The 11,027-nt window shown below is 33.4% G+C and overlaps 1 protein-coding gene across 3 annotated transcripts in view; it reads left to right on the forward strand.

Annotated features, from left to right (window-relative positions):
* LOC125237397 (potassium voltage-gated channel protein Shal) overlaps window positions 1–10,636 on the forward strand; it is a 121,031-nt gene extending 110,395 nt beyond the window's left edge. The window contains exons 3-7 of one of the 3 annotated variants that reach the window (XM_048144434.1): window positions 1,106–1,294; window positions 2,460–2,501; window positions 3,334–3,486; window positions 6,646–6,759; window positions 10,065–10,636. In XM_048144434.1, the coding sequence (XP_048000391.1) occupies window positions 1,106–1,294; window positions 2,460–2,501; window positions 3,334–3,486; window positions 6,646–6,759; window positions 10,065–10,163 (597 nt within the window). In that variant the 3' untranslated portion in view covers window positions 10,164–10,636. The remainder of the gene's footprint in view (window positions 1–1,105; window positions 1,295–2,459; window positions 2,502–3,333; window positions 3,487–6,645; window positions 6,760–10,064) is intronic. The other 2 variants (XM_048144436.1, XM_048144435.1) reach the window with 2 other exon arrangements.
* The last annotated feature ends 391 nt before the right edge of the window (window positions 10,637–11,027 follow it).

Genomic DNA, 11,027 nt, shown 5'->3' on the forward strand with positions numbered 1-11,027 from the left:
AGTTTTACGAAAGCGACTGCCATGTGACCTTCCAATCCGAAGGGTAACTAGGCCTTGTTGGAATTAGTCCGGTTTCCTCACTATGTTTTGCTTCACCGAAAAGCGACTGGCAAATATCAGATGACATTTCGCACACAAGTACAGAAAAACTCATTGGTACGAGCCGGGTTCGAATTCGAACCCGCGACGTCCGGATTGAAAGTCGCACGCTCCTACCGCTGGGCCACCATCGCTTCTCGCGAGTAAGTCCATTATAGAATAAAAAGGTCTTAAAACACAATTGGCGTTTAATACTGTGGAGCAATTGTGAGACCAAAAGTCATTCTTCGTAAATCGTAAAGTCAAATAGGTAGAATGCTATGTCAGTGATCTAAATCTAACTGAGCCTGTCATCGTGTCCAACTTCTCACGGATCTACCATCAGAACTAGAGGACGGATAAGAGGAAGGCGCAGCGGGTAAGTTTCATAAGGGGGAGCATTGGTTAGACCAAAAGTCATCCATCGTAATTCGTAAAGTCAAGTAGGTGGCCTATTACTATGAGAGTGCTCTTAATCGCTCTGACTGTACCTGACATCGTGTCCAACTTCTCATAGATCTAGGCGCAGCGAGTAATTCACATGATAATAATAATATAACCCAATTGGCGTTTAATACTGTGGAGCATTGGTTAGACCAAAAACCATTCTTCGTAATTCGTAGTCTTTGTATTTCTGAACTGAACGACGTCTTTGATATCAGGGATTCTACTACCATAAGCATTAGAAGTAAGGTTCAGTGAGTAAGAAAATAATATTCATAATTATTATCAATATTTTCTTATTACGTAAAAAAAGAACAAATGTATGAAAATCAAATGGCATTTTGTACCATTCGTAATATCCTTTCACTATTTAACTGAAAGTCGTTTGGTGATGGTGTGGATACTTATCATAAAGATTAGCTGTTCATAGCATAAGTGTATCCATAGTATCCTTACTATTTGGGTGGTAGGCGATAGATAGCAATGGAACACTGAAAAGAGTAAAAATGTCAAAACTACAATTTCTGTTTAATTTTTTATTCAGATGAATGCTATAATTAATCCTTACCTCCTCAAATTCCAGAAAGCCCGCCTTGCCCGCATCCGCATCGCCAAGGCGTCTTCTGGCGCAGCCTTCGTCTCCAAAAAGAAGGCTGCCGAGGCTCGCCTGGCGGCGCAGGAGTCTGGCGTGGAGCTGGACGATGCTGGTCGGGATGAAGACATCTTCGAGTTGCAGCATCACCACCTGTTGCGGTGCTTGGAGCGCACCACGGTGAGTATGATGCCAAGTTCTGGCCATCTGGGGCATGATGAGAGATCAGTAAAGCCTGAACAGAAATATATGACTACGCGCCATGTTGCGGAATTTCATTAGAACTATTCTTCATACTAAACTGAACTGCCATCCCATACATCAGAATAACAGCGCCTTCCTGGCAATAATCATATATTTCTGCATCTACAGGCTTTAACTGAGTTTTGTATAAGAAAAAAAACTGTCTGGAAACCAGCTAGTAGTAATGGAAGGTTGTCGTTCCGCTAAGACGGAGATTAAAGGAGACGTGTAGTCTTCAACCGCTGGTTGTAATACTTGTAATCAGGACATACGAATGCAAATTTTTAGCCTTTTATATATGAAACCGTTATTTCATTGGGTGAATGATATACGGACAATAGTGGGACTCTTCTGTGCCTGCATCATGGTCGTGTTTTTTTCACTTGTCAAATCATGCGTCAATTTCACACTTATATACTTGTTAGAGCGTGACAGAAATGGTGACAAATGATAGACAGCAGTACGTTTTAGCCCTGCTGGTTTAGCAGTAGGAAAAGGGACGGTAACCAAAACTCGATTCACGTATGTTTCCTATTATCTCCGCCTCAGAGATATGGCAACTGAAAATAACATAATTTGGCAATAGTTAAGTTTATAGAACCAGTCACGTTTTATCAAAGCTAAAGGTAATTATGACAGTGATACAAATAATAGGCAACACATGCATATAATTCTAATCAACCACACATATTAAAAGCTTTCGACATGAATATTTAACACAAATATATTCGTAATTTTTCACACATGTCTCGAAATAAGTTCTATTTTGCTTTGTCAATACTTTGGCAAGCTGACTTTATCAGTAGAAATCATACCAAAGTCAAAATATTATGTTTCATTCTAACCTACTATCCATTTTTTTCATATGTGTCTACTGATGAAACTGGTTTGCTAGAAAATATGAATGCATAGTCACAAATAATTGGATTATCACTTATTTTTACAATTGTCATGTATCAAGGAAATTGAAATATGCACTTTTTTACTAATTTAAAATTAAATTAAAATATGCATATTTCAGATTCCACGATAGCCTGTTTCAAAATTGTCTGTGTTTGTATTACACATGTATTCACACCATTTTCATTTTCCCAAAGGTTAGCTGGTAGAGAACGTCTTTCGCAATAGGTCCGCCCCTTGCACTGTAAGTTTAATGTGCAATGCTCGTTATAATTGGTGTTGTATTCATAAATATTTAAAACTTATGTTAACATAAGTTTGCCATTTAATGTATAGATCATTCGTCACTTGTATTTTGAAAACACAGAAATGTAACTTAACAAATGAAAAGTCATGGAAAGGGATGAACAAGTAAAATAAAGAAAATAATTGACGGCCAAATTAATTTGATACTCAAAATAAATTATTTATGATATTATGAGCACCTCTTTTCATGGATTTTCTAGTAACTTTGTTCAAATAAAATAAAATAAAAAATACTTCAAAATTATATATACGCTAAAAAGGACCAATAACTGTCATCACATCCCAATGATACCAAGTTTACCAACACACATTTCATATTTTAGTTAAAGTTATTTTTATATTGTGGTCGATGTGAAGAAATCAAATTTAGTAGTTAGCTGTGTTATTACAAGTATTATGTCTTGTAAGTATAACTACATACATGATCATAAATGGTTACAAGATAAAACGCAATGCATGTTACATTAGGTAAATGTGAATAAATATGTTGTTTGTAATGTAACAAAAAATCCTGCCCTCTTACTACGAGTAAATCGTTCAAATCATTGGCCCGCAAATGCTACTGACTTATTTCATATTTATTTTAACGTCTGCAATATGACAGACGAATGATAATTATAATAAATTTTCGCTCCATATTATACATTTTATGAGTTATAACTACCTGGCACACATGACTGTCTATGTTGTTTTCATTGATGATCAAAGTCAAATCTTGAATCATTATAGGTACATATCCAAAACTAAAAAATAACCGCATTTGTTTCCAGGATCGCGAGTTCGTAGAAATGGAGAACCCATTCAACGGCGCGGTGAAGCGGCCCGGGTCGCCTTCGCCATTAGCGTCGCCCGCGCACTCTGGCCGCGCGCCTGCGCTGTTGGCCTGCTGCGCGCGATGCGGCTGCTGTCCGCAGAAATACCAGGTGATACATTAAAATAAACAATAATGAATTCTGATTAACAAAACAGTAAAAATATTCGTACAATATGTTTACAAAATTTCAAGTGAATCGGTTGAGAATTGCGAGCTGTAGAAGAGAACATCCGGACATACCAAAGCAAATTGCTTGAGCCGAAACGTAATCCTCGCTATTTATAAACTAAATTATATCAATAATGAACAAGATATTAAAAGGTGTAATAAAATTCCAATAGTATGTATGTAATAACAAAATTAATAAAAAAAACCTTAAGATTAAATATGACAATTTATACAACTGAATACCTAATTCGGAAATCATGAAAAAAATTGAGTAGCTTATACAAATTAAAAAGTCGTTTCATATAAAACGGCAAAATAAGAATAACAATTTCACAACCGAAAAAAAAAAAAAAATGATCGTCATTTTGTAATTTGATAAACTATGTACATTGGAATTTTCTTGATTGAAATATTAGCCACCTTAAAGTCTTTTGCGTCGGCGACTAGTCAGCGTCGAAAATGACGTCGTTATGTAATTGCGCCAATCTTGCGTCGAGAAGTAGCCTTGTCTAGATGCTGACGCTTGGGATACGCTAATGAAGGCTGGCTTATAATATTCGAAGTTACCTTAAGTTACGCACCAAAGTTCACTATTAACAGTAAAAGTAATAACATATATTTTTTTTACATTAGTTGTTACAGTCACCGGCATAAAGAAGTGATGATTTCTGTACCATGTCGTTTTTAATCGTTTGTTAATTTCGTATGACATTTCAAACAAGATGTTAATATGACAAGGTACAGAAATCATCACATATTTATGCCGGTGACTGTAGTTCTCAGATTAAAATTTTAAACAAGTACCTGAAACAATTATAATAGTATGGCATTAGCATATAAGTTGGTACCTGTATTTAGCTTATACTACTCACTAATCAGCAAACATCATATACCTACTCAAAAATACCTTTACACTAAATAGTTATGCATATAACAGTATTTTAGGTCAACCTTATTATTTTTATTACTTTTTAAGTGACTTAATCGATCTAGATGATTGTCATGTATAGGCTACATAGACATTTAGTTTGAAAAAATGATTTTGTATCTTTCGGTGAAAATGAAAACATTCTTATTTTGACGGCAGAAGCGCCGCCGCTCGGTACGCTGCGTGAGTCCTCTAGGGCTCGCCTCTTGCCCTCGTCGTGAGGTATACTATCTGTTGCCTTACAGCACTTTGTGGACCCTTTTGTTTGCCGTATCTTTATGTTTCTATAGCCGACTAAGTACTTGATACTACATGACGAAGTCTTTATTATTAAGAATAGTAGAAACTTTGATAAATATAAATGAGATTTTCAAATGTAAACAAAAAACATTATGCAATGCGCAATAAAAATTGTGATAGCTTGTTAAATTTTGTGATAGCAATTGTCTGAAAATTATTTTACGAATGGCTATTAATTAGATTTCATTTAATATGAATAATACATTCAACGGTTTTATTTTCGATGAACGTTATGTTTGTGTTTGTTTCAATGTAACCACGTCGTGACATAGTAAATGGAAAAAAAATACCATTAATACCTATAAGATTACTTTGATATTTTGTTTTCTCGGCCATAGAAACATAGACTTGCTCGTTCACAAAACCCTTATAACCTGGGGTCGTGTCGCTTGCCCCGTCATGTTGTGCCCATGCTAGGTGTATCTCGTGCAGCAATTTTATGTACCGACAACATAATATATATTGTGCTCGATATATTTTAGTATACATAAACTCCACACTAGCGCCTATTGAGGGTCGGCGTTTCATAGCGTCGCTGTAAAGTAGCACCGACTTTGCGTCGAGTATTAACCATAGAGTGACTAGATTCCGACGCTTGGTTATGCTAGTGAGGGGTGTTTTAGGAAGAGGGTAAAACATCTTCGATTAACTAGATCTGCACTTCAAACGACTGGATCAAACAAATTAGGCAGTTTAAAATATTTTACCAAAACAAGAATAATCTAAATCATTATTTTTATGTTATATCACTCATATCTAGTTTCGTCAGTAGCTTTAAATAAAATGTAAAATAAAAAAAAACTCACTAAATATTAAATCTGAAGTGAATTCATCATTTTAAAGCTGCTGCCTGATAGAAGATAGCAGATCTTGAACAGAGTAATCAAATATTAGATAATAAATATTAAATAAAAGATGTTATTGTACTTACACATATAATCTCAATTATTTGTATATGAGTTATTATTTATAAAGCTTTGATAAAAATATTTAATATGTTTTTTTAGTTCTTAAGTCTGTGCGGTAGCATCTTTTCAGACAAATCGAAAAAAAAACTTAAAAAATATTAAGCTACATATTTCAATACACAGTATTTTATAGTTATATTAGCATATCAAAGGAATCATTGGTAAGTATTCTGGGCTTAGAAATATTAAGCCAAATATGTACATCATTCATATATTTTGAAATTATCATCGTGTATAATGCCATTTAATGGTTAAACTTAATATATATTTAATAGCAGTAATTTCAATTTATTACCAGTATGATACACTTAACGTCAATATACATATAATAAGTAATTATTATATATACAATTACACACAAAAATATTTGTACTTTGTATACGTATAAATATATTGTGCTCAAACTGAGAAGTTTTTATTATTATGCTCTTTGCCTTTGTGTCTTCAATGCCTTTGTTGGTTATTGTTTTCGCTAATTTATGTCTGTCTATAATTTTAAGACTTTTTAATTGTTCTTGAATTTAAATTTATTCTTATTTAGTTATCCCTTCACTCACACGACATAAAAATTGTCATTAAATTGACTACCTACAGCTTATATTTAAATGAATACTATTTTACTTAAAATCTCTATTGCAACATTCATTGTACGCTTAAATCTATGCTGAAGTTTTTTTTAACCTTTAATGAAAAATTTAAATTTCTAGTACATTTTTAATGTTTCTTTTTAAGAATATGTATTTTATTTTGTCAAATCAAGCTGGATAAAAAAAAATATATTTAAACTCATGCAGTTGTCTGTTCGCGTTGAAATATTTAAAAGTACAATGAGTGTTGTCATTCCTCCGAGAAAGCATCACAGTACATTTCTTCCAAAAAACTCAAAGGTCTAATTGGCTGACAGGTCCTGCTCTTAGATTCGAGCAGAAAGAGCAGGAGGGGCACCCGGAGGTACACTGCGACCTCCCGTCCGAGCGATACATCCGTGTCTGCCGCGGCCAGCGAAGACCCTTTACCAGTACGTGTGCGGTGTTACCACGCAGCGAAGTTAGGCACATGTGTACTTAAGTGACGTTAGGCGTAATATCCACGACAGTGGGGGTATTTAGGCGACGTTAGATATAATAGACACGATAGTGTGGGGAAATTAGCATCGGGGCTTGGTGAGTACTATGGTAAAAGGCGTTGCGCAATTGCGCTAATTTTGCGTCGAATAATAACCATGGAAGACTAGACGCCGACGCTTAGAAGTTTGTATCGGGTAGCACTAAGAGTAGGGTTAGGTGAAGTTTAGCTTAATATGTAATCAAATAACTCAAATAGATTGCTCTTGGTTTTGATTAAATTGTATAATATAGTACAAAAGCTTTATGTAATTGCAGTTGAATTGTAGTTAAAGTTATTTAAACAAGACAAATTAAATACAAAACGTCGAATCTTTGTCATTATTATCTTAATAAAAAAGGAGACTTCATGTTTAATGATGATTCTATAAATTATAACTAATTATAACGATATTTTAATACGTCAATCCGATAGAGAGTTAGGTATTTAGGTAAGTAAATAAATAAGGTGATTCATTAATACCTAGATATTTTGTTCTTACTTTTAATAATAATAGTATTCCTGAATCTGGTTAATAAGTTTAAAGTGACTTTAGGTATGTTTTTGGACTCGGCTTAGAATTTATCATAAAGGTATATGATCGCTGTGTGGTAATAACCGAAAAATTGTATAAAAAAGGCTTTTAATGTCTGCAGGGTGTTGGCTGCTATCAAAATTGTTGCTTCGTATATACATGGTGTCGCTTTTAGTACGGCTCTTATATCCAATGATATATGGAACTTTTGTTCTCATAATTTTTTAAATAAAGATTTACATGAATTTCTTATCATATAAAAAAATATTATCATAAGGATGATTGATTAAAAAGTAAATTTATATAAATTTGTGCTATCAGTTTGTGACGGTTTATACATTTTTTTAATGAGTCACAAAATTGGCAACATTGTTTTAGCAGAATATACGAAGTGAATCTAAATAGGTAATTATTTATTTACCGTGATAAATCAGTTCTTTTTCGCATATTCTTTTGTTTTTTTTAAATAAAATATTTTTTGGCAAAATAAAGTGAATAGTTTTCAATCATAGAAAGGGGAATATTCATGATCTGATTAAAACCCTGTATCATTGGTCTTAGTTAAATCCGTACTAATTGTGATATTCAGTATTTTTCAGTACGATCATGTATTAAATGTTGTATTTAATGTGGTTTTTATTTACGGGCTTGCCGCTGTGCTAAGATGTTGTAAAAAGCAAGTTTTTTTTTCAGTATCGTGAACTGTCAAATGTATTTATTGTGTATTTCATAACCTTATTATGATGTTATATTGTTGTTATATGGTCGTCTTATTCTTGGGCTATTTTTATATGATATAGCAAAAACTTTGCAGTAGCGAAATTTAACTATTCCTGCACGGGAAGCATGGTCGCGCGATAGACGATAAAATATCAGGCCGGGGATATCGCACTTACAAATAGTGCGATAGGGACAGCCTGCTATTTTATCACTTATCGCGCGACCATAATTGCCTGCTTGATCACAACATTGAATTTTTCATTTATTTGATATTTGATGATAATATATTTTTTTATATTTCTTATATTTTTTTATCATAATTATCGTCTTTATTTTAATAATTCATTTAGGTCATTTTATTTTTCTTTGTTTTATCTACAGCTTTAAAAAAATATCATAGCCATTTGAATGTCTTCAGGTAATGTAAGCTTTTATCGGTATTATATTATTTTTTAATTTGTTTTATTGAGTTCGTATAGCTCTTTTATTTACACAAAGAAATGGACGAAAAAAGGCTACTGCAATTTTTGGAAGAATGAGACGAACTATCTAAGTAGATCCAGGAGTGTTGTAAATGTATGTAAAATCGGATGTCCTTCAGTGTTTGTAACTTATTTGCTACTTGCTCGTATGTTGAAACTCTCAACTGTGACTAAGGTTTCAACAGGAATGCCAACACACCGCACACATTATATATAAAATGGTATTTATAGCCATTTTATAAGCAGTGTTAAGTGTTCATCGTAGTGGAAATAGAAAATGACCCAAAAAACTAAAAAAAAACAACATAAAAAATGTTGGTAACTCCTGACCATTTTATGCCGTATCATAGTTAACATAGTTAAAGATTTAAGAGTACAACTTTTTCCAATAAGGTACCTATATTATTTGATCGGTCAGTCAATGACACACTCCGGACGCACAGGATAAAGAATTTCGTACACTGATCCCGTTCTCTCCTATTTTTGTAGCATGCGTGTGGGACAATAACATAACTATTTATGAAAGTGCGATAAAAATATGAAATGGGAGGTCAATATAATACAGACCTGACTTTAACGCACAGGAAGACAATTGTTGGTCAGAGATCCACAACCTTTTGTGAATTTTATAAAATTGACATATCCAACGCACAAAACAGGAACGTTATTTTGACACGTTACACGCTATTGGGTCTACATAAATGTGGTATTCCATGTCAAAAAGGTATCTGAGCTTCATATAAGATTAGGTTTTTTCTATCTAAGTTTTGGATGGAAAAACCTAATGCATTTGAATAATAAGGACCTTTTAGACGAGGAAAGGCACAAATAAACTATTTCTCTCTAATTGGCATGACTACACCAAAATTTTCACTCATACACACAACAATTTCACTGCTACTTGCCACTTTCAATATTTTTTTGTATTTTATCTTTTTTTTTTTAAGCTTGAGCATTCTGTCGTGTCAATTGAGTATTTAAGGTAGATAAAAATGTAGTTAGGTTCAAAGTAATTGTACATTAATATATGTAAGTGCTTAAAATAAACAGAATAATATTTAGATCTACATGTCAAGTATAATAAAATATTATTTTAAGTCCCCACGTTCAAATTTCCCTTACACAAGCAATAAACTGTACCTACCTAAAAACAATTTATTTTTATTAAATAATTTTAATTATATAAAATGGTCCCTATAGTTAATCTATAATTATTTTTTATTTATTTTACAGTTAAATAAGTCAAAAAAAATATTACTATTATAATAAAAATGTATATCGATATTTGGCACTAATGTCACTATACTCGTAGTATTAGTATTGTTCGACTGTATTAATCGTTTTTTTTAGTATTTGTGATATAGACTATAAGCCACCGAATGAGGCTTTCTCAAAATTTGCGTGTTTGCCAGATATCAACCTTTTAACATGTGCAAAAATGTCAAAAATATATTTCTAACACTGACATTTCTCTTATTCCAGCAAGCATGCGGCAAATACATTCCGGCGGGGAGCACCGTCCAGGGTAACCAGACGGGCGTAGCGATGGACGGTACATACTTAGTGGAGGCATCGTTTTAGGGACCGTCCACCAGCGTCCACTTGGAGAGCTACGTATAGTCCGTACGGACGGACCACTATGGAACACCGTACGGACCTCCTATGGAATCACATACGGACCCCCTTAGGAACCCCGTACGGAACCCCTACGAAACACTGTACGGTACACGGATCCTCTACGGACATCCTATGGAACCCCGTATGGATCCCGAGATCAGTGAGTTTAGACTCCGGATAGTCCCCCATACGGATACCCGTATAGATCCTCGTATGGAACCCCGTACGGACCCCCGTTCGGACCCCGTGATCAGTGAGGGTGGAGAGACTATTGACAACAATTATTAGATGTATGTATAATTACGTACCTATTTATCTAACATGATACTGCCTATGAATTATCAAATTTTTACGATATGCAGGTTGATCTTGAATGGATTGCTTAAATATACGAATTTAATATTATAATTATATGAAATTATTTTCCTTATCATGACGTGTCGGTTATTATTTTTTCATAATTATGTACTCGGGTATTATTATTAATTTCTATTGATGCATTGAATAGTGAGTTTTCACATGAATTATGTAAATAGACAATTTATAAATGATATATTTTACATAATTATTTGACAAATGAAAAATAATTTTATTATAATACATGGATGACCATGTATAATAATAAAAAGAAATGTATAGTAAATATATAATTATGTTCCTGTCTAAATGTTTTTTTAATTACATTCGTATATCTAAGTACCTACATTTCAAATTATATTCCCAATCAGAAAGTTAGGTCAGTGTTCTAAAACGAATGTTTCAGGAAATTGTACAAACTTGTCAAATATAATTCTGATAATTATTTAAGTACGACAGAAAATGTAAACC

The sequence above is a fragment of the Leguminivora glycinivorella genome, chromosome 21 (genome assembly GCF_023078275.1).
Source record: "Leguminivora glycinivorella isolate SPB_JAAS2020 chromosome 21, LegGlyc_1.1, whole genome shotgun sequence".
Classification (NCBI taxonomy): domain Eukaryota; kingdom Metazoa; phylum Arthropoda; class Insecta; order Lepidoptera; family Tortricidae; genus Leguminivora; species Leguminivora glycinivorella.